The following is a 25211-nucleotide window of genomic DNA, read 5'->3' as shown; positions in this document are numbered from 1 at the left end:
GAGATGATCTTGATAGCTCCGGATTGGCCACGATAGTGGTGGTACCCGGACCTTCTGCATCTGTCTGTGTGACCACACAGACGACTTCCTTGCAGACCGTACCTGTTGAGCAAGATTAACGGGAGGATACTGCATCCCAACCTCCCATCACTGAACCTGACAGCGTGGCTCCTGAGATCCTGCAATATGGGCACCTGAACCTGCCTCCCGAATGTATGCTCATTTTAAAAGAGGCTAAGAGACCTTCCACGAGAGCGTCTTATGCGTTCAAATGGAAAAGGTTTTACATATGGTGTAGGGGTCGTCACCTAGATCCTACTAAAGGGCAGGAAAAAGTAATCCTTCCATACCTCCTTTCCTTGGCAACTTCTGGGTTGAAATATGCTTCCATTAGAGCATCTGTCAGCCATAGTAGCGTACAGAAAATCACCTAACCAGATTTCTTTCTTTCAGGTTCCGGTGGTCAAGGACTTCCTACGGGGGTTGAAAAAAGTCTATCCCCCCTGTGCGAAATCCTTCTCCTCCTTGGGAATTGAACCTTGTCCTATTTAGGTTAATGTCACCTCCTTACGAACCCATCCACAAGGCCTCTTTGCAACATCTCTCTTGGAAAGCAGCCTTTTTAGTGGCGATTATGTCAGCGCGCAGAGTAAGTGAGATACAAGCGCTCTGTACAAAGGAACCATATACCGTTTTCCACCACAATAGAGTAGTCCTGAGAGCTCATCCATCCTTCTTGCCTAAGGTGGTTTCTGATTTTCATATAAATCAGTCCATTTCCCTCCCTTTGTTTTTTCCAAATCCTACGACCCCAGCCGAGCGGTCACTGCACTCCTTGGATCTTAAGAGAGTGCTCAAGTTCTATTTGGAAAAACCCAAAGGGATCAGGAAGACAGATCAACTGTTTGTGAACTATGGTTCGATGAGAACGGGCTTTCCAGCGGCCAAGAGATCCCTCTCCAGATGGATTGTCTCCTGCATTAAATTGGCCTATCAGCTTGCAGGCAAACCTTAATTGATGTCACCCAAAGCGCATTCTACTAGAGGGAAAGCGGCCACAGTAGCTTTCTTACATGACATTCCTATGTCAGAGATATGCAAGGCTGCAACCTGGAAATCAGTTCATACCTTTACGGGGCATTACTGTCTAGAATCTGATTCCAGGGCCGATACTCAAGTAGGGCAAGCCTCCTTGAGGAATCTGTTTGGGTAGCCTATGGCCTGCTCAGGCTTGTTGATGGGAAATTACTGTTGTGTTATTCCTTTGCCAGCAGGGATGAGGTGAGGCTCGCTATTCTATTCTAATGCTTCTGACTATTGATGAGGATCCCCTTGAAGAGAAGGATTAGTTACTTACCTGTAATCCTAGTTCTCTTCCAGGGGTATCCTCATCAAAGTCATAAGCAACCCTCCCGCCTCCCCGGGCAAAGGACATTCGTTGATGAGGAGATATTGTTAACCTATTTGTTACTTGGTTTTTTTCAGTCTCCGAAAAGAACAACTGACCCAACTGTCACCCCTGAGGCATGATGGGATACTGGGGGTCATGAGTGCCTTAAAGGCACGGTGCAATTGAAAGGAAGGGGTGGGCCCTTAGGGGACGGAGGGTAGGTAGGGCCACAATAATAATATAAAACAAGGGGATTGTACCTATGCCTCCGGGATGTATTACTAAATCACTCAGTAAGACAATAGATAAAGCTAAATGAATTAGTTTTACCAAGACAATTTATTTTGTCAGTATCTTTAGAATCAGTTTTTTAGATTATTTTTTAGGCAAGAGAATCAACATTATCAACTCAACCTCTAGCGACTGAATTTTCACAAAAGACCAATGTACAAATAACATAAAAAAACATTGAATTAGTCATCAATAGACCTTAACAAAAAAGGACTAATGTATATGTGACATACAAAGAACATTAAATCAACATATATCATTTCATTCCAATTATCAAAAAACAGTTAATCATGGACAGAAAGAATTTGCCAATATTAAATATGCATTCAGTTTTCACAATGTGGTGCACTATTTCTTTTTAGAACCACATGAGTCAAAGTTTAAACATTCTTTTTAAACTTGAATATTCATATTAAATGTATTAACAAGAATTTTATGTGAACTAGTGCCGTAGCCGACGCGTTTCGAGTCCTGTTAAGAAAGTCACAGGGCTCTCATCAGGGCAGCATTAAATGGATTCCACGGGGAACTGTTATCAATGAAAAAAATGAAGGATCTATGTTTAGTAAGGGTTCCTCCAAATCCATTAAAAACCAACAACACTAAGCTAAAAAAGCATCCACTGGATGCGTCGTACCTGATTGAGGGCTTGAGTGCGACCTTTTATTAATAGTAGTGTGGCCACCACTGTGTGTCTCACACTGCAACAGAGAAGGAATATATTCAAATGATTGCCCTTTAAAAAGAAGGTGCCCGCACGCACACCGTGCTACAAAATAGGGAGTGAAATTACCTTAAGTGAAAGCCTCAAGGGTGGTCTCTTGTCAAGGCATTGTTTATTGTTCCAAGGTGACCTAAAGTGTGGATAAACGCTTTTATCAGTGTCCGCCTACATGTATTTATGCAATACCTTTGCATTACTTATGAGAAAAACATGGGGGTACTCACAAGTCTTCTCTATTCAGAAGCCAAACAGTCCACCGCAACCTTGCGTGAGGTACTGTGCTTAAAGTTGGTTCTGCAATGTAAAGTTTGCGAAATGAACCAAAGAAGGTAAGACCGCAAACAGCACGCTGCCCTGCTTTGGGCGCTTGGTTAAATTTCGCCACATTTAGCATGAACACTGATTCTGTGTTCGTTCACCTTTACAGACATAATTCCTACTCACAGCGCCACACGCTCGATTGCGGTGGGCTGTTCAGCCTTCAGAGTTATTACAAAATGTGAGTATGACAAACTTGATATATCAAAAGCAGCAGGCGCCGCGTTAAAAAAGGTTTCAAATGTAATGCAACTTTTGATTCAGTCAGCACGTTTGTGACCCGGGTTCATTTCGCAAACTTTACATTGCAGAACCAAATTTAATCACAGTACCTCACGCAAGGTTGCGGTGGACTGTTTGGCTTCTGAATAGAGAAGACTTGTGAGTACCCCCATGTTTTTCTCATAAGTAATGCAAAGGTATTGCATAAATACATGTAGGCGGACACTGATAAAAGCGTTTATTCACACTTTAGGTCACCTTGGAACAATAAACAATGCCTTGACAAGAGACCACCCTTGAGGCTTTCACTTAAGGTAATTTCACTCCCTATTTTGTAGCACGGTGTGCGTGCGGGCACCTTCTTTTTAAAGGACAATCATTTGAATATATTCCTTCTCTGTTGCAGTGTGAGACACACAGTGGCGGCCACACTACTATTAATAAAAGGTCGCACTCAAGCCCTCAATCAGGTACGACGCATCCAGTGGATGCTTTTTTAGCTTAGTGTTGTTGGTTTTTAATGGATTTGGAGGAACCCTTACTAAACATAGATCCTTCATTTTTTTCATTGATAACAGTTCCCCGTGGAATCCATTTAATGCTGCCCTGATGAGAGCCCTGTGACTTTCTTAACAGGACTCGAAACGCGTCGGCTACGGCACTAGTTCGCATAAAATTCTTGTTAATACATTTAATATGAATGTTCAAGTTTAAAAGGAATGTTTAAACTTTGACTCATGTGGTTCTAAAAAGAAATAGTGCACCACATTGTGGAAACTGAATGCATATTTAATATTGGCAAATTCTTTCTGTCCATGATTAACTGTTTTTTGATAATTGGAATGAAATGATATATGTTGATTTAATGTTCTTTGTATGTCACATGTACATTAGTCCTTTTTTGTTAAGGTCTATTGATGATTAATTCAATGTTTTTTGTATGTTATTTGTACATTAGTCTTTTGTGAAAATTCAGTCGCTAGAGGTGGAGTTGATAATGTTGATTCTCTTGCCTAAAAAATAATCATCTAAAAAACTGATTCTAAAGATACTGACAAAATAAATTGTCTTGGTAAAACTAATTCATTTAGCTTTATCTATTGTCTTACTGAGTGATTTAGTAATACATCCCGGAGGCATAGGTACAATCCCCTTGTTTTATATTAAAGGCACGGTGTCAGTTTTTTATTACTTGCAGCTACAGGTTAGCTTTTCAGTCTTTTTAGACTGTGTGTTTGCAATGCAGCCTGGGAGCTTTCTATGCTTTCAGTGAGTTATAAGAATTTCTACTGCTTTCTAAGCATTAAAACAGTTTCTAAACAATCTTTGGTGTTGTTTCTCATGTTTCTAATACAGATGTTCATGTATGGTGGAAATTCTTTACAGCATAATTCAGCTCTACAGTTTATTTGGCTGCAATTGCTTATATATATATTTGCGAGGCTCGTCACTTTAAAGACAGAAGAACAACTGCCGGTTCCACAGTGACAGAGTCGACCCAAGAAAGTGCTGGTGCAAAGGTGGTTTATTAAAATAAAGCCAGCACTGCCGCCATGACGCGTTTCGCCTTCAGAGAGGCTTGATCACATGACAAGATATATAAATATGTGTGTGTGTATGTATATATATATATATAAGTATATATATGTGGGGCACATATAATATATTTTTTCCGGTGTCCCGCGCATGGGCGGGAATAGTCTAATGCTTATGACTTTGATGAGGATACCCCTGGAAGAGAACTAGGATTACAGGTAAGTAACTAATCCTTCTGCACCTTGGCGTGCGGGGCCCGGGCGGAGCTTCACTCCAAGCGTCCATTTCAGTCGCCTATCTGGCTACGCCCCCTGAAGAACTTTGACTTGAGGTTTTGTTTTAACAATTGCATCCATACAGCCCTAGTTCTGCTGTAATTGGCATCCATTTTCCAATTAATCTGGACAGTCTGATGCCTACTATTTCACGAAAGACCAAAGCACAGATTCCAGATACCCCTAAAGAGGACTGTCCTTAGGTATGGGTTAAACGTTGGGAATGGCCAACCCTAGTCTGTTGCATCAATGATACTTTGGACTGAGGAGTTCCAGGACCTTCCAACCCATATCCAAAAAGTCCTCCCTCAGAGATGCCCTGTGGTATTCTGTGCTAAAGATGTAGGTATACTAGCTGTGTGGAGATGGATTTGGCTCTATTGTTTGTTGTAGCAGTATGAATTCTTGGTGTGGGGTTCTGGTTTGTCATTCACGCTGGTCACAACAGTTGATGAGGACTAATGTACACTTGAAATACAAGTAATATAGAGATAACCAATCAAAGTGTGGAATATGGTGTTTCAATTCTTTTTTGATGTGCCTTGCCCAGGCATAATGCCTCTCTCAACCGAAAGGATCAACAAATATGCCAGGTCCACCGGCTGACCAGATTTGTAACTAGTGTCAACATATGTTTATTCTATCAGGTTAGCTGATTACCTTTCTCAAGGCTCCAAAAGGGAAGAATGCAGCCAGAGAATAAATAAATCATGAACTTGTTGTTATGAACTAATTGGGGAATCCCATGTATTGGTTACCAGAGAGTAAAAAAAAGGTAACATTGAAACCTGGAGGTGACATCTAACACACACAATCTCAAATCATATCAGTTTATCAGTTCAGTTAGTCATTATTCGATCATTTTCAATCATAAAAGACATAATACAACAAAAGTGTCATCTAAAACAATAAATAACACCATAAGAGCACGCCTACTCACAACATTTAATATCAACATTATCGAATATTCCTGGCAATTATGAATAATATAAGAATATATTATATTCAAACTAGATTAAAAAACACTTAATAAATTTTGCCGGGGAGCCTGCCTGACTGGGGTTAATCGTGCAACACATAGTAAACTCTAACTAGCCTCCAAGTTTTTCCGTCTCAGAGCCCAGAACCAGCTTAGAAATTTCGCCATAGCGATGACAATATCTGGACAGGTGTTCGAAAACAAAATACGAAAAGCTGTCAGGCATGATCTAGTGCTAATGTTAGAGCACAGTGGCCTTAGCCACCTGCGAGGGGGACCTTTATAAGCTGGATAGACAAAGAGTACATGGGTTCTCGACTCCTCCTTTAAATGGCACGAAGGACAAATAGTATCTGAGAAATTATTCCATTTTGCAGTAAAAGATCTTATGGGGAGCCTACCTACTCTAAATTGGTAGTAGAGTTTCCTTTCGCCTGAATTGGTGATCAAATTCTAGTAGGCCTCTAGTTCCGTCACAAGTTTGTGCTCCATGAAAATGCCTGTGAGCGAACTGCTGTCTAGAGTCTTCCTGTAAATCATTGCACAGTAAAGTTCTTTATACTCGTTTTTACTGGGAAATGGATTCCAGTGGATCTTCCCACAGGTGACGGAGTCCCATATCAGTCAGATTACTCTTAATCTTCTGCAGCCATTTGATTTTTAAAGGCTGGGCAGCTTTCTAATGTACATAAGGGCATTGGCATAAGATGCCAATTCTGGTGTGGTCCAGATCCGCATCCAATTGGCTGGGGGTCTAAATCCTGCCACTTCATCAATGGATACACATCCTGAATCTAACAATAGAGGCTTGATGGGGGTGGATTGAGGCAGGGTAGTCAGTTATCTCAGGAACTTATTTTGCGCTAGTACGAGGGGAGTTAGGTTATCAGTTTATCATTAAATATCCTTTTCAGTAAGACAAACTATTTCAAAATAAACTACTACTTACCTGCTGGAGGAGCAGAAGAAATAGCTCATTGTTGAACTTTGTATGATCGACTGGCTCTAATTTTGACTTCTGAGTGTATATGATGTGGACTAGAATATATGTATAAACAATGTATTTTTTAAGTGAATGCTGTGCTATGACTTGGGCAGTAATATAACCTTACAGATCCAACCCAACAATGTACGAAGAAAAGAGAAGCAAAACGGCAATTTAACAAAGAAAGGAAGAATTCTGTAAATGCTTATTAGTGAAAGGATAAGAATCAATCAATCAATCAATCAATCAATCATACCACTTGTATAGCGGGCTACTCACCCGGAAGGGTCTCAAGGCGCTTGGGGGAGTGGGTCCGCTACTGCTCGAACAGCCAGGTCTTGAGTTGTCTCCTGAAGGCGAGATGGTCCTGGGTCAGCCGAAGGTGGATGGGGAGGGAGTTCCATGTCTTGGCCGCCAGGTAGGAGAAGGATCTGCCTCCGGCGGTTGCTCTTTGGATGCGTGGTATGGCGGCGAGTGCGAGGCTAGTAGACCGTAGCTGGCGGGTGAGCGTGTAGAAGGTCAGGCGGTCGTTGAGGTACTTCGGGCCCAGGTCGTGGAGAGCCTTGTGTGCATGGGTGAGGAGCCTGAACGTGATCCTCTTGTTGACGGGGAGCCAGTGCAGGTCCCTCAAGTGGCCGGAGATGTGGCTGCGTCGGGGGATGTCCAGGATGAGTCGGGCGGAGGCCTTCTGGATGCGTTGGAGTCTTTTCCGTAGCTTGGCTGTGGTTCCGGCGTAGAGGGTGTTTCCTCAGTCCAATCGGCTGGTGACGAGGGCCTGGGTGACCGTCTTCCTGGTTTCGGTTGGGATCCATCGGAAGATCTTGCGAAGCATGCGTAGGGTGTGAAAGCATGATGAGGAGACGGCGTTGACTTGTCTGGTCATCGAGAGGGAGGAGTCCAGGATAAAGTCCAGGTTGCGTGCGTGGTCTGTTGGCTTGGGAGCGGTGCCCAGGGCTGGGGGCCACCAGGAGTCGTCCCAGGAGGAGGGTGATGGTCCCAGGATGATGACTTCCGTCTTGTCTGAGTTCAGTTTCAGGCGGCTGTTCTTCATCCAATCAGTGACGTCTTTCATCCCTCCGTGTAGGCTGGTTCTGGCGGTGTCGGGGTCTCTGGTGAGGGAGAGGATCAGCTGGGTGTCGTCGGTGTAGGAGATGATGTTGAGGTTGTGTTGGCGTGCGATTGCGGCAAGAGGTCTCATGTAGACGTTGAAGAGGGTGGGGCCGAGTGATGATCCGTGGAACGCCGCAGATGACTTCGGTGGCCTCGTATCGAAACGGGGGGAGGCGGACTCTGTGTTCTTCCGGCGAGAAACGAGATGATCCACTCCAGTGCCTTCTCTTGGATGCCGATGTTGCTGAGGCGCTGTATTAGGGTGCGGTGGCAGACAGTGTCGAACGCTGCGGAGAGGTCCAGGAGGATGAGTGCCGCTGTTTCCCCGTTGTCGAGCAGGGCTCGGATGTCGTCGGTTGCTGCGATGAGGACGGTCTCGGTGCTGTGGTTGGCTCTGAAACCGGACTGCGAGGGGTCGAGGGATCCGTTCGTCTCGAGGAAGGTGACAAGCTGTCTGTTGACGATCTTCTCGATGACTTTGGCAGGAAAAGGAAGGAGCGAGATGGGGCGGAAGTTTTTGAGGTCGGTGGGGTCCGCTGTTGGTTTCTTCAGTAGGGCGCTGAGCTCGGCATGCTTCCAGCTCTCCGGGAAGGTGGCGGTGTCGAAGGAGGTGTTGATGACGTCTCGGAGTTGGGGTGCGATGGTGGAGTTGGCCTTGTTGAAGACGTGGTGGGGGCAGGGGTCCGTCGGAGATCCGGAGTGGATGGTGTTCATCGTGCGGGCTGTGTCTTCAGTGGTCACCGTGGTCCAGGTGCGGAGGGTGGCGTTGGTTCGACGGTTGGGTGCGTGGGTGGTGCGCCGAAGTTGTTGTGGATGTCGGCAATCTTGCGGTGGAAGAACGAGGCGAGAGAGTTGCAGAGATATTGTGAGGGAGTGATGTCGTTGTTGCTGTTGCTGGGGTTGGAGAACTCCTTGACGATGGTGAAAAGTTCCTTGCTGTCGTGGGCATTGTTGTCCAGTTGTTCCTTCAGTGATTTCTTCTTGGTGGTGCGGATGAGCTGGTGGTGCTTGCGGGTGGCGTGTTTGAGGGCGGTCATGTTGTCAGTGGTCCGGTCGAGGAGCCAGGCTTTCTCGAGGGTGCGGCAGGTCTTCTTGGAGTCCTTGAGTTCGTCGGTGAACCAGGAGGCCTTCTTGCTTCTGGGTCTGCTGGGAGGGTTCTTCAGTGGTGCGAGTTCGTCAGCGCAGGCGGTCAGCCACTGGGTGAAGTTGAGGGCTACTTCGTTGGGGTCCGTTGTGCTGGTGGGTGGGTTCTGGCTGAGGGAGGTGGTGAGCTGGTCGGCGGTGATCTTGCTCCAGTTTCTGTGAGGAACCTGTTGCGGGTGGTGGTGATTTGTGGTTCTTCTGAAGCTGAAGTGGACACAGCTGTGGTCGGTCCAGTGCTTGCAGTCATCAAGAGACGTTTGCTCTGGCCCGGAAGCACCAAGACTGAAAATAACTCTCAAACATTATGATTGCTAGGAAGGCATGGTACTGAGAGTAAATGAAGATGAGCTTTGTTAAGATCTTGTGAGTGATAATATGTCTTTAAATTGTTTTGATGGAAGTGTGGAGCAACCCAATCCATTGCTCAAGGGGTTTAATGATTCTTAGACTGAATGCAATGAGGAACAAACGGAGTTTAAATAAGATGGAGCCAGTCTTACAATTATCTGTCAGTTTCTCCTCCACCACATTCTGTTGTAATTGACACGATATCGAAGAAGACCCATGCCAGAAGCATTACCAGAGTCCAAGCTCAACACAATCTATGCAGAGACTGCCTCATGGACAAAGGTAGACCTGTAACTGAACACCCCTGTGGATGTGAAGAGAACGGAGCCAATCTTAATTTAGCATCACTTTTAGATCTAAGGTTTGAAATAGTAGATGTGAGAGGATAGACGTCCATCTGAGATGCCAAAATAAAGTTTTCCCAATCCCTCACTACCATATACTACCTCAACTTGTCTAACTTCAATTGAGTCATTTGGATCAAATTGAGTTCTGCATCGCAACTTTGGACATTTGGAAAAGAGCCCATCTGGAGGTATTTAGATTATCCGAGTTTCTAGAAAATCTCAAGGTTGTTATCTAACCATCCCATCCAAGAGCTTGACAGGGATCAGCATAATAGAAACTAGATAAATATTAGATTCAACCTGAGGATCTCGCATTGCTTTTTTCCCAAATCAGTGGTAAAATAGTCTGCTTCTGTTCCTGTTGTATTGTTTCTGTTATGGGGGGGGGTGCATTAATAACTGGCAGAAGAGAATGAAAGAGAGAGGCTAGTGATCTCACATGCAAATCTGATCATGCAAGGATCCATGAGTTAATCCGATTTTACACAATGGAAAGGATCATGTAGCTAGTCAGCCAAAACCAGTTAAAATGATAAGTGTGCAGAAACCGGGATTAATCAGAGAATCTGAACAAGAAATTTGTGAGCAAGGACTACATATGTTTCAGTTTGGCACAAAGAAACATGTTACCTACAACAGAGGCAGTGGTAAACGAGCACTGGTCTGCACCTACGTACTGTTTACCAAAGTTCAAGTATAAGAATCTGTAGGTAGGCGTGCTCAATGTACAACACTGTGCCACTCCCCCAGTGTTATTTTGTATGGAGAAAACGTATCCCCATGCATGCAACAGCAGTTAATTATTTACAGAGCACAACCACTATTAAATTTCACCACTGACCTTGTTGTCAGTTATTTTAATAATAAACAAAACGCCATTCAGTGTATTTTAGTGGAAACAGTAGTCATCCAAGTAAAAAAGACAAAAAGACATATATAGTCTTGATTATGTTGACACAGAATAAATGTTGTTCATGCAGACAGCCGACACGTGTTGTGTCGCATAGACACCTTCTTCAAGGCTCCAAAAAGCAGTTGAAAGAATCGTAGCATATATCTTCGGAATCCCTCAAAAGGTATGTGTTATATCACTACAATAGCGATGAACCAGATTTATTGATTTTTTGGGTTGCAGAGTAGGACTTGAAAATGCTGTCCAGTGTCGAGAAGTTAAAATGTAGTTGGCGCGTTAAAAGGTATCTAGAGTTCAGTCTATCCAAATGTGAAGTCTAGCCTCTTGTGATGCATAGAAAAACAAAATTACATAGATGCTCATATTGAAGTACCACAAGCCTCAAAACCTCCTTAGTAAATATAGGGGTACAGCATCAGGGTTTTTGCTGTACAGAGCCGGACATGTAGAAACGCGTCTTCCTCAGAGGACTTCGCCGGTTAAAGCAAGACGTGTTTCTACATGTCCAGCTCTGAGAAATATATATTTGTCTTTTATAAACATACAACTATTATCTGCCTCATGTCCTATAATATATAAATATACCTTAATCAGCCCCACTGTACCCACATTAAATAGCATCTATTACAGTTTGGCCCTTTTTGACTGATAATCAGTTTACTTCATACCCTCAGTGAGCAGTTCAAGAACGTATTGACTGTATACAGTCCTTAAGGGGTACATGATGATCTTGGATAATTTAAGGTTTTTCTGGAATATGTGATGCCTATAGACCTCATAATCAGAACCACCAGCTCTAACTGAGGCCCGAGCAGGCTGAGAAGAATAAAAAGTAATCCAGGCCATTTCAATCATATTTTCAGAAACATTGTACAAATTTAAGTGGAAATACTGGCCTCCTGACTACTTTATGATGCTGGCAACTGATACAATCCCATATATGATTTTCAGGAAGAAATAGTGACTTCATCTTATGTCCACCGTTCCAACTCAACTAGGAAAAGGTTCACGTACCGAACCATTTTTCTAAAGATGTGAATTTTCTGTCTGTAATCCCAGAAGGGGTTTGTGGTGGTTCTTCTTTCAGGTGTCCTCTTTATGCTATTCTCCTAACACAGCTTTTCCATAGAGTGGTGCTTCTCATAGCAGGCAGTCTCCCTGGAGGACACACATAAGGGGCATGAACTTAGTGCACCAAGCTTATCTACAGCCACACTGAACAGTGATCAGGGGAAAACAAAGGATGGCTCACCTAAAAGATCCCTCTCACCATTATAAAAGGGCCTGCAGTCCCACCTTTCACCCTCACCATCTACCAAGTGACAATGGTTCAGGAAGACTAATCTGCAGTTCCACTCAGCAAAAGGTCCTAAGTGAGTTTCTAGAGGAGTCTTGTTTCCTCTGTTCTCATGTCAGTGTCTAGGTCTCCTCCTTCCACCTTCAGAAATGCCAAGGGTACGCTTCCACTTTGTGGGAATTCAGTCTCACCTCCATCTTGTGCACAGGAGCAAGCTAGAGACTTCCAAAATGGATGCAGCAGGCCTTTGTTTCTCTGGCTCACTCATGCTCTTGTTCTGTGTACTACACAAGCCACATACATCAACACGCACAACATAAACTTGGGACATTAGCACAAGTATTCGTGTTAGCGCATTGAAGCATTACTTTACACCAGTGGGGCCGGTAGGCCTTCACTCCACACAGATCAAAGGGTCGGGTCACAATGATGGATTTGAAAACCACACTATGCTGCACCACCATTTTACATGCTCGTCCTTTGACAGGGATGGTGGTGCACTGCCAGAAAAATGAGGGCAGTCTTATTGCACCCCTCCAGAACAAATACCAGGACCTCCGGCGTTTTTCGTTCAATATGTAGCACGGAGTACTGCATCGCCATCCCCAAAGATGATACTGTTTTCAATAAATGCGCTTGGCTCACGCAAGGAGTTAAACAGTCTTCGGTGCTTTACAACAAACCCCTCCCGCATTGATGGATTCCTCTTACCGCGTCCTTGGACAGCCTCGACCTCTGTGCTCCGTCCCAGTGGCTCACTGTGGACACCGGCACCAATTTTAAGTAAATGCCTGGACCCGAAGCACACGACTCGGGACGCGCATCTTGGTGATAGTTTCAAAATTAAGCCACAATTCACCTTGGACATGGCGGCCATCTTATAACGTCATAGCGTCAGTAAAGAGATACACTCCCTGTGAACAGGGATACATTTATTAGTTTAGGAAAAACTCCTAGTTTGTCAAAAAATAGTTTTTTATAAAAAAGGGGTTCACAATAAAAAAAATATTCGTTCTTTATCTACAAACCCTCATTGAACACTGCAAATATCAGTCTGTATTCTATACATTTTCATATTTTTCATGACAAAGACCCTGCAATATCATTCCTGAATGGTTGGTCTACAGGATCCACACGATTGGTAAAATACAACCCTCAAGTATGGCCCAGTAGAATGTCCCAAATACCCTTACATAGAAAAGTTGACCACACGCCTCATTCAACATTTCCGGGAACAAAAACACAGTTTTAAGGATCTGAAATGGATTGGCCTGGAAAAGGTGGTGGGTGAGAAATACAACATTGATGACATCTTGGCCAGTAAAGAGGCAAGTTGAATTTTCACTGAGAGAGTTGAGTGGACGGGCCTGAACGATTTCATTGAATGGAACAGAGTAGGTAAATAGTAGGGCCAAACGTTGTGCATAATGGCCTGTTTTGTAAGAGTATTTGGGTCATGCATTCTACTGGGCCATACTTGAGGGTTGTATTTTACCAATCGTGTGGACCCTGTATACCAATCATTCAGGAATGATATTGCAGGGTCTTTGTCATGAAACATATGAAAAAATACATGATGGGACATATCTAATGTATAGAATACAGACTGATGTTTGAGGTGTTCAATGAGGGTTTATAGATAAAGGATACATTATTTTAATGTGAACCCCTTTTTAAAAAAAAATCTTTTTTGACAAACTAAGTTTTTCCTAAACTATTAAATGTATCCCTGTTCACAGGGAGTGTATCTCTTTACTGACCCTAAGACGTTATAAGATGGCCTCCATGTTAGTGGTGAATTGTGGCTGAATTTTGAAAATATCCCCAAGACGTGCATTGTGTGCTTCCTGTTCAGGGTATTTCCTAAAAATTAGAGCAGGCGTCCACAGTGAGCCACCAGGACGGAGCACAGAGGCCGAGGCTGCCCGAGGAAGTGGTAAGAGGGTTCCATCAATGCGGGAGGGGTTGGTTGCTAAGCACCGAATACGGTGTTTAACTCCTTGCGTGGACCGAACGCATTTATTGACAACACTATCATCATTGGGGATGGCAATGCAGGACTCTGTGCTACATATTTAAGTAATGATGCCAGAGGTCCTGGCATTTGTAGTATAAAAGTTATGACCATTACTAAACCATGGTTATAAGTTGACACTCTACTGTGATTTTAACATAGCCAGCAGGTTGGGTGTACAAATGAACAACTGGTTGACGAAGGGAAGGACATACATAGAAAACACTCCTGAGTACTAGTGGCTTCAAATCTTATCAATGTGCCTGAAGTCAGTGACTGGAATGACATGGCACTGGTTGTTAACCTCTCAGACAAGATCATGACTAATAATCAAACCAATGTGTTGGAAAAAGGCTTGGGATTTGTACCAACTGCCACCCTTGATAAATTCAAACTGTGCTGCGAGTTGAAGGAGTTCATCGCAGCATTAAACTGAAGGTGTTTTTCAAAGACAAACCTCAACCTGAGGCTAGTAGAAATGACACAGGATTAAAGTCAAAATCCACATTCACCCCACCGGCAGCGAGCCTGCCAGTAGAGCGCTTGGCCTTCGAAAAAGCTGTCCTCAAGGATGTGTCGGAGTTAGACCCAAGGGTGATCAAAACCTTTCACAATACTAGTAGAGCTGAAAAAGAGGCTATACAGCAACTATCAAATGATACTAGCATTATGATCAAGCCTGCTGACAAAGGCGGAGCGATAGTGGTACAAAACTCAATAGACTATGATACCGAATGTCTCTGCCTATTAGCAGACCAGCGAAACTATGAAATCATTAATGAGGATCCAACCGAACGTCTCAGGATTGAGATGGCCAGTATGGTTGAGGAATCATTAATCAATGACTGGTTGTCCAAAAAAGAGGCGGATTTCCTTTAAAGTAAATATCCAAGGACTCCGTACTTTTATACGATCCCGAAGATCCATAAGAGAATGGAAAATCCACCAGGGAGGCCTATAGTATCCGGAATAGGTTCAATTTTGGAGCCTTTATCCAGGTTTGCGGATGCGTTCCTGCGACCAATGATACAGAAAACAGATACGTACCTGCAAGACACCAAAAGGTCCTGGGCTTAATCAAAGACCTCAATTTCGACCCTTCCACACAAATATTGGTCGGGCTCGATGTGGAGAGCTTGTACACCAGTCTCCCACACAAGGAAACCTTGGAAATTCTAGAAGAGGTCCTGTTTGAAAGCACATGGCAATACAAAAGACCCAGACATGTTGTTTTGGAGTGTTGTCGCCTAGCACTTACAGAGAACTTTTTCCAATTCCAACACACGTTGTACCGTCAAAGGCACGGAACCAGCATGGGGAGTACCTTTGCGCCGAGTGTGGCGGGGCTATATGTACACCAACTGGAGAAAAACAAAATCCTGAACCCCAATAACCCCCACGTACGGCATATTCACATATGGAAACAGTATATTGACGACATCCTCCTCATATGGGAAGGTGATGAGAGTGAATTCGATTTGTTCCTCATCTGGCTGAACTCACAAGACCACTTCCTAAAATTCACATCCACACAGAGTAGATCTAAATTGGTATTCTTGGACTTAAACATACAAGTCAAGGATGGAAAACTGATCACTACCACACACTTTAAGCCCACGGCCAGGAATTGCTTGTTGAAATTTGACAGTTTTCATCCCATACAATTGAGGGAAAACTTGCCTTTTGGGCAGATATTACGCTTAAGATGTAACTGCTCTGAGAAACAGGACTATGAGACACAAGCAAAAGAACTTAGCACCAAACTACTACAATAACAGGGATGCCCTGCTGGAGACAAAATCAAAAGATCTGGCTACACAGGAGGTAAATAAGAGACCGATCTGTATCACAACTTACAATGTTGCCTCCGATAAAGTAACGAAGATTGTGAAAAAACTTTGGAAAACTCTCAACAGTGGTGGTCTCAATCCGACACAACCAATGTTTAGCAACAGAAAAGGAAAAAACCTGAAGGACCTATTGGTCCATACACGCCCAAAAGAAACAGCAGGCCCGATACGCCTCCTACACCCACTACCTTTGGGACACTATCCATGCACGAGTTGCAGCGTTTGCCACTTGACCACAGCAACAAAGAAGGTGGTTTGCAACAACGGGGTAATGTGGGACCTAAGAAGCTTCACACATTGTAACACTACAGGTGTAGTGTACATGATAACCTGTACTTGCAATTTGCACTACATCAGCATGACCACTAGGAAGGTCAGCACACGCATGGTTGAGCACCGTAGCAATTTTAGGTGCAAACACTCTAATACCAAAATGACTACCCATTTCTTGGAGAAGGGCCACACCCCGAATGACATGCGATGGGTTGTTTTGGAATCTATAAAGACACATGCCGATTCGGAGAAGAAACTGTTTGAAAAAGAACAACGTTGGGTTTCAAACTGCGTTCCCACATCAATGGCTTGAATGATGACATCCCTTGGGGGCAATTAACCCAATGACCAACTCCTCCATGAACTGTGTAATGATGGGCAGCAACTAACTTCTTTTTTTTGCCCATGCCTGCTGTTTCGTGGGACCCCATTTGGGCCAGCCCGTTAACGTTACAGCAATATGACTGCACTAGATTACACATATAATTACTAGCACTCGGTGGCAGCAATAACCCACAACTCAATAAGACCAACCATTCACAATGGCGACATGACAGAGCAGTCAATATAAGCCCTAGACCACTTAAGAGCAAAATAAATCCAATAAGACCTACACTACCACAGTGGCCATCTCAAATTGTGATGATCTAGAGGTTTTTTGTGTTTGTGATTTTTTGTCACGACTGGGACAGTAATACTTGTTATTATATGCACTTGTAGTCTGAAATAGATGCTACCTTGTGGCAAAATACGATGCTAACTATTATTTTCCCAAAAATTTCTAAATTGAATCACTAGTTAACACAAGAGGAGTAGTGCACCATAAAATTATTGCCGTAAGTTATAACTAACTTTAGCCACCCCGTTTCATCTCGAGAAGCAGAACCTCGCGCCACACACAACATGGCCGCCAAATGGGACGCGTAGCATTTCGCACTCTAGGCACCGTAATGACAATACGGAAACCATCCTATACATACTTGCAGCGGGCTCCGGACCACTAACATTCGGTCTGGAGGGGTACAGTGTAGGTGCTATTTGCCGGAGGTATTATGCTAATCAAGTAAGTGCATTCGCCGATTGCGGGTCCCGCAAGGGCCGCGGCTCCCTGAATAGAGTCCGATCATTACCTAGTCAAACACGCATAGTTTGACATTTCCTTTCCAGGCAAAACGGCCATACCGGGGATATTAAACATGACCTCTGTTTTCTTTCCACCAGAGAGACGGGATACTTAACCCTCCGAGATCATGGGGCACAGCTAGACCCCTTTTCATGTATGTAACCTAATGTGTGTGGTGTGCATGTGTTGATTGTGTTTTACACAGGGTGCTAACCACGTTCTTTTAAAACAGGCACATACTACTTGGGATATTGTGAAACACAACATGTACAGCTTGTGTGCCATTTGTATAGTGTTGGTGCTCACAGTGGGGGTTCTTGAGACCCCATAACCAGTAGGTTATGTTTTTTCTTGCAGGAACCACGTGATAAATTGTTATGGAGGTATCAGATGCATGCTTTATTACTTGCAGCATTAACTATTTATTTATTCAATTGTTCTTTCACTAGCTCATAGAAGCATCTATTAGGAGTGGTGAACACAGGGCTGGTCCTGTGTAGTCCTGAGGAAGTGCTAGGGGGACGCACGAAACTAGTTGACAGTTAGGAAGGGATAGGTACACCTGATTACATTGGCTTTTAGGTACCCTATTCATTCTACCCCGTTTTTAACTATACCACCTAGGAGGCGGAATAAAATTGTTTAGAGCTTACTAGGCAGGTAGTTTTAAACTAATCGCACATAATCCACTCCACCACATCACTACCTTTTGCACCACACATAGTCATCAATTAAAGTGCTCCTACGTAACTCCGCAAGTCGCAGCACGCCCCAGTCCGTAGAGGACTGGGAGGACCCCCATGATGAAGCATGTCACCGTGGGGAAACCCTGGTGAGTGAGAGGACACTAAGAAAAAGAGCAATTTCTCCTTTTCTTCCACTGTACACGCTATTCCAACCCCAGTGAGCATTGTGAATTGGTGAACAGTTAATGGCTAGGCTCTTGGTCTCTGTTGTAGAGATTGTTTGTGACTGGAATGACATGGGGCATTGAGCATGAGGTGGCAGGAGTAATGCACATGTAAAATGATTTGGTGTAGGTGGGCTTCATACACTGATGATATTGAACACATGTGTTTGTAGGTTGACACTGATGATTGCAGTCTTGAAGGAGATACGCGACCATCTGGTGCGCGGTCCTTTAATTAAGTGGTTTGCAGGGATGACAGAAACCACTCAGTAAATATATAATCGTATGGAGGAGGTTTTTTTAAGGAATGCTGAAGAGCATTGTGAAGACAGAGTTTGTTTATGATTGGCACGTTCTTTTTTTAAATTTAGTCAATAACCACAGGTTGGGTGTGATAAACGATTGAGGTGAAGACTGGTTTCCCCATCAGTCCTGATGAAGTTGCCAAAAACAAGCTGGCAACGAAACATGTTGGCCTTTCGTGTTTGAAAGTGGGCCATACACAAGCCTTTCTTTTGACCTGAGGAAACTCACAGTATTAAAGAAAGTATGTTCTGGATTTGAGTCGTACCCCATTTTAATTGTGAACATAAGAATTCTCTTTTCACAGTGGGAACTGAGCAACACTTGCACTCTCGGGGATGTTTGCCACATTTTTTGATTTATTTCCTATATATTTTTTCTGATTTCTCACCTCTGAAAAATTTACATTTCAGCACAAACCTTTTTCTGTTCGGTCGTGAAAGCAACCTATGTTGATAACGTGGGCATACAGGCGAGTACCATCCAGCAGCACCTTGGGTGTTCGTACGTGAGGTGCTTTCTGGCCTTTCTCACATTTTTTCTGTTTCACACATTTATGTGAGGGTTTAAAGCCACTCTTATGTGTGCATGTTATGTGGTTATTGACGTTCTTTTTAAATGGATTAGTCGGAAAACAGGTCACTGGCAGTTAGCTGTACCTGTGGGGAAGTCAAAAGTTGTTGAGAAACTCCCCGTGTGTCTTAAAAATAAAAAATGTAAGGATATTCTTTCTATAGAGGTCAGATCTATAGAGGTCAGATCTTGTGATGTTTATAAACCTCAATTAAGTAAACATTGATGAATAAAATTGTTGACTTTCATAAATTGGGTGGTGGTCGAGGGGAGGGGGATACACTGCCTAGCATATGGGCACACAATTCACCAAGATGCATTGTGGTAAATGTGGTGCTTCACACTAGTTGAAACGTCTTTAATTTTCACCATTGGGAAGCAAATCTAACCTTTTCAGCCCAAATACAAGTCTCTGCGACCTGTTTTAGTAAGTTAAAAAATCTCCGGAAAATGTTGCATCTGTTACCGGAAGATTGCCGCAAAACAGTTGTACACGCTACAGTTGCATCCAGATTAGATTATGCTAATGCGTTGTACCTTCGCCTCCATCGCCTTCAAATGATTCAAAATGCTGCTGCGAGACTGGTTTGCAGGATTCCATTCCGGCAACATGTCTCTCCGCATTTACACAGACTCCACTGGCTACCAGTAGCAAAAAGAATAATATTTAGGGCATGACAATGGCCTATCGGGCGCTGAACGGAAACTGCCCGAAGTACTTGAAGGAAAGACTTTGCCCCTACAAACAAAATCGGGTGTTGCGTTCTAACGCTTTTAACTGGCTGCAGACTCCGCGCTTTGAGAAAGCACGATTGGGTGGAAGAGCATTCACGGTCAAAACAGCTGCACTGTGGAACACCCTCCCTGCCACTCTCTGAAGTGAAAAGTCAGAATTCTGTTTCAAAAAAGCCTTGAAGACATGGCTTTTCAAGACAGCAGCAGTGTAGACCTAAAATATGCACTCATTCCTCTGACGCCTATCTACCTAGTGTTTCTAACGCCGGGACACCCCTGTGTTGGGGGTAGTTGTCGCGCTTAATAAATCACAGTATTATTATTGTTGGTGCAGCCATTGCTGGGTATCTCTAGACACGTGTTTCAGGATGTGACGAAATGGACACAGGCTACTCTGTGTTTCAGCATGCACATATGACCAACCTTGGACTGGCCGTGCCGTGACACATCTGTGCTGTGTGTGGCCTTAGTGCAATTTTTGAAGTTAGCAACCCATTTGCCCTAACTGGACACAGGTAGAGACTGCCCAGTTTCCTCTTATGTTCCACAGGTTCGGCTGGGACTTGGAGCACTGATGTTTTATTACCTCTATATTCTCAGTGCACCACATCCACACTCTCCTCTTCCAATAGGCACATGAGATGTGCAGAGAATGAGTGGGCTGTGGGAAGATTCAGGGATGGAACACAGCCCCTGCTGTCTTTTTTTTTTTTTCTTGTCTTGCTTATTTGTAGCCTTCGAGTATCATGCTTTAATGGCTCTTAAGTGTCGCCAGATCCAATATGGATAATGGATTTGTGTTAGTAAACAGCGTGTTTTACTACCTTCAGAAAACCTAGTTGCACTCATAGGTCAATTAACGTGTATGAGATTATGCACCAGAATAATGATCCAAGGTAGGAACACCTTGTAAAATGAGTGAACGCCCACAGATGTCTTTGTTTATTCATGAACCTTTTTAAGGCACACCCCTCCCCGGATACAGCCAAAGAGCTTCAGTAAATCTGTATCCACTGTAGAAATGGAGAGGGACAGTTGGGAGTGCTTTAGGGCAAAGTGGTTTTCACACGAAAAATTATTTTCCCTCTGAAAAAAATAAAGTTTTAAAGCTCAGTTGCACTAATCCGGAGTATTTATAAACGTATATAAACGCACGCCTGATACTTTTACAAATGCAAACGTTTCTTTACAGGAAAGGAATTTGGAATTCATTAAAACATTCCATAATTAATTGTGGTTGTTGCATTATGCTGCAATAAGACTTCGCATATGAGTTGAATAATACTTTATATGTCCAAAAATAGTTTACAACTAATATTGTGTACTTTTCTTTTTCTGACATTCAGAACAGTCCAGAGGAGGATGCAGAATTAAGGAAACTTAAAGATTTGGAGAAGTCTGTGGAGCTAACAGCCAACAAACTGGAAGAAATTAATAAGGAGTTTACTGGCCTTCAAAAAGTAAGCAGGATCTCTGTATTACAATCGCCTAGTTCTAGATGGTCTGATATTGTATTTCAACTGATTGGAATAAAATTGCAGATCATCTTAATACACTGTGTTTTTGGGTATATGTCCAAGAACTATTAATAAAAGATTGGTTGTTTGGCCAATCTGATTGTGTCTGTTACTGACCTTTTATGCTCACTATTATAACGTGTCAAAAAGAGGGTCTAGAAGGTCTTGTCACATTTAAAGGTTTAAAACTAAAAACCTAGTTATCCTGTTGTCCAGCAAATGTAATTGAAGTTAGGAGCTCTGTATAGGAAGAGCATGATTGGCGTGTACTTTTCCGCTTATTTATTGCTCTGCTAACATTGGAACATTGGGAGCTGGACAGCCAATTACTGTGCTGCCTTTGCGAGCTATAGCTACCATTATAGATATGCATAGGAAGCCTTCTGTGACTGTCAGCTTCCTGGTCCTTCGTGGTGCTCGTGTCCTGGTGCACCGCACACATGCCCTACACACTCTTCATCCACAACCTGAGGATAGCCCCTTTGTAAAATAGTGGCATTAAGTGGAATTGTGTGGCATGGAGTGAAATTGTGTGATGTGGAATTGAGTGGAGCGGGAGAAATACGAGGCGGAAGCAAGATGACGGCCGCGTAGTGGTGGCCGTTTGCAGTGAGACGGCGAGGGCATGAGGGAACCGGGTGTTTACACGTATTGCCATGAAATCCCATGCGTAGGAAAGGGTAAAAGCTGACAGCTAAATGCTGACTGCCTGTACCTGGCGGGTGCTCTGGTTTCGGTCGGCGAGATAGTCGGTGAGCTCAGTTGTGTTGTTCGGGATGCTGATCTCCTCCGGCTGAAGGATTCGAGTGAGGAGGCGGAGCACCCTGAGTGGCCTGGAAGAGAGAATGCCGGAGAGCGGCCGGCGGAGTTTGCGGAGCTCACTAAGTTCGCGGAGTGCGCGAAAACAGTCAGTAAAGATGCCACGAAACCGGGCTCAAAAGCGGCAGTGGCAGTGGCAGCACGGAAGAAACCCGAAATGGAGGAGACACCAGATGAGGAAGAGATGCCTCTGGGGACACAGATTTGCGCGGAGGAGCTGGCAAAAAAGAGCAAACAGAACACTGCCAGACCCGCCAGAACACTACTTCTATTGCAGAGCTCTTTGCAAAAAGCGATAAGGAGAAGGGCATCAAAACTGTGGTGGATGCGGATGTGGGGGGCCTGATACAGTGCTGGGGTTGGCAGGAGTAAAACAGGGGGAGACTGCTGCTCTGCAAACCCCCCCTCAATGAAGGCTACCAAAGGGGGCCTCGAGTCCCATTCAGCATTGGAGGTTCTCAAGATCCGCAAACAAAAAGATCAACCAACAGTTACTCTATTGGGGCAGATCACTCAAGGAAATCTAGTTGGCACTAAAGAGGATCTTCAGGCGCAACAGTCCCCTGGGGAGTCTATGATAGACATGGACAAGGTCACCGGTGATATAGTAATAAAGGACAATCCCGGAAATCTGGACCTTGCAGACCGTACAGATACTGGTAGTGTCAAGAGTATTCAGGACTTGGAAAAAGAGAAGGATCCTAGTGAGTGCTTCTTCTCCGTATCTGAAGGCGCAGAGTGGTCAGAAGAGGATGAAGAACATAGCTCGTATCTGGAAGACAGTAATTTTGAGTCTGAAAGTGACCCGGAACAAGATCTTGCAGCGACTACAGTTAAATCTAATGCGGTACAAAAAACACAGGAGCTACCACATTGTGATTTAAGTTGGGACCACTCCTCCTCACTGCCACCACAGGGCAGTCCTACTTTGGAAGTATCGCATCCCCCTATCCTGGAGGTGATTCACCAGGCAATGTTAGCCCACAGGGAGGAAGCACGTCAAGATAGCCGCAAAGCCCAGGCGGCAATGAGTAAAATGCAGAACGTGGTGAGGAAACTCTCGAAGGCATGTGCCAATGTAGAGGATAGAGTCTCTAACTTTGAGGAGAGGGTAGTTTCAACCGAAGCAGAAGTAGCGGCTGCCACCAGCAAAGTTGAATCCCAAGGTGCCCAAGTCATTGATATACAATGGAAACTAGAGGACATGGAGAACCGGCTCAGACGGAATAATCTTAGGATATTGGGAATCACAGAGGGAGTGGAAGGGGCTGACGTGAGAGCCTATGCCATCAAACTATTTGAGTCTGCTTTTCCCGAACTGTCTAGATGGAACTGGTCCGAGGAAATACAGAGGGCGCATCGAACACCCTTCAGAGTAAGACGCAATGCAAAGGAGGGAGATAAACCGAGGGCAATTTAAATTTTTCTAGGTAACTTTATTCTGAGGCAAGCCATAGCGGATAAAGCGAGACCTGACGCGAAGAGATCTAGCGAAGGGATCTCTTTTTCGTACGCCCAGACTTTTGCCATTCAACGGTTGAAAGGCGCTGGAGATTAAGACAATTGATCAAACCTTTTCAAGAGAAGAAGCTACAAGCATATCTGATAAACCCAGCACAGCCGAAAGTTATCTACGAAAAGCGGACACAATATTTCTCCTCAGAAATAAAGGCACAAGAGTATCTGGACTCACTGGGCAGGCATTGATTGAATTTTTCTGTCTTATTTTATGTTTTAAGAAACAGGATGGTAAAATAAGGCAGTTTGGTTTATAGATAGAAGACATGGTTTAAATGTTATTACGGTTGTTATGTTTTTCTTTGTCTTATAAGATAGCCCTCGCTGTTTTCATTGCAAAGACATCACATGCTCAGACGTGATCTGAGCGCTTCACGTTGGGGGGTGCAGGGTGTGGGGGGCAGGGGGGAGAGGGAAGGTTGGGAGGGGAAGGGGGAGGGCTTGGGAGTGTGATGGAAAAAACAGCAAAATGGAGAGATTCTGGTGCTATTTTGATGTGCTTGGTTGTTGGTTTAGTTTTGTCACAGGTTTAGTGGAGCCTCAGTTACAAATGGCACAAATTTCACAAGGGATTGGAGTTGGTAAATTTAAGCACCATGATGGTGAACATTAGAATTTGCACGATTACCATCGGAGGGTTAAATGACTGGAGGAAACACCAAAAACTTGATCACTTTGTTAAAATCAATAGAATTGATGTACTATGTCTCCAGGAGACACATTTACCCTGGGCAAAAAGGAATCTGATAAAATTAAGAGGTTTTGATATGTTAGCCTGATCATCGCAAACCTCCTCAGTAAGGGGGGGGGGTGGCAAAATTGGCTAGGTCATTCTTGAGGGGGGGGCTAAACGGTGTAAAGCTGATAGCCTAGGGAGGTGGGCAATAGCTGAGCTAAGTATGGGGTACACATTATGTGTGATATACGGGTCCAACCAGGATGACCCCAAACTCTTTGATGCATTAGAAGTAGAGCTAGCCGGCTGGCATACCCCAATAGTAGTTTGTGGGGATTTTAATATTTCTGCTAACTGGTATAATCAGACGTCATATTCAGGATGTAAACCCAGAGTTTTCCGGGCACTTACTGCTCTCATGTGCTCACACGGGCTGAAAGATGTTTGGGGGATAAGCAGCCAGCTAATCCTGGTTTTACGTATTTTTTAAACCCCTTTCAAAAAGATACAAAATTGGATTATTTTTTCATATCCGCCTCAGAAATAGGAAAGGTTAATATTAGGAAACTACCGATAATATTATCAGATCACAATCCGCTGATAATGTCTTATGAGGTGGAAACTATAGAAAGGGTAAGATCTAGTTGGACCTTTGAAAGAAGGCTATTAGTGGATGTAAGATTTGTAGAATATCTTAGGAAGTGGACTGTGGAGTTTTCTGATGCTAACCGCTATAGTACATCAAGGAATGGAGTGTGGGATGCTTTCAAAGCTGCTCTAAGAGGAGAGACTATAAGGTGTTCTGCATGATTAAGGAGGGAGGACAGGAGTGAGCGTGACAGACTCATGGGTCTTTTAGAAGAAGCAGAAGAGCATCATGTTCGAGATATTGTTGGTGGAGAGGACTTCGTTGAGAGCCAACAGAAGTTGACAATTATAAAAGCAGAAATGCAGAAATTAGTAACTCAGAAATCTATCGGCGATTATCAAACCTCCATGGCAAAATTGTATGAGACTGGGGA

General features: G+C 43.9%; 1 protein-coding gene across 1 annotated transcript in view; it reads left to right on the top strand.

Annotated features, from left to right (window-relative positions):
• BAG1 (BAG cochaperone 1) overlaps positions 1 to 25211 on the top strand; it is a 290695-nt gene that overhangs the window by 145209 nt on the left and 120275 nt on the right. The window contains exon 4 of the mRNA XM_086965420.1: positions 21006 to 21119. Within this exon, the coding sequence (XP_086821546.1) occupies positions 21006 to 21119 (114 nt within the window). The remainder of the gene's footprint in view (positions 1 to 21005; positions 21120 to 25211) is intronic.

The sequence above is a fragment of the Lissotriton vulgaris genome, chromosome 4_1 (genome assembly GCF_964263255.1).
Source record: "Lissotriton vulgaris chromosome 4_1, aLisVul1.2, whole genome shotgun sequence".
Lineage (NCBI taxonomy): Eukaryota > Metazoa > Chordata > Amphibia > Caudata > Salamandridae > Lissotriton > Lissotriton vulgaris.
This window is presented reverse-complemented; position numbering and strand designations above follow the sequence as displayed.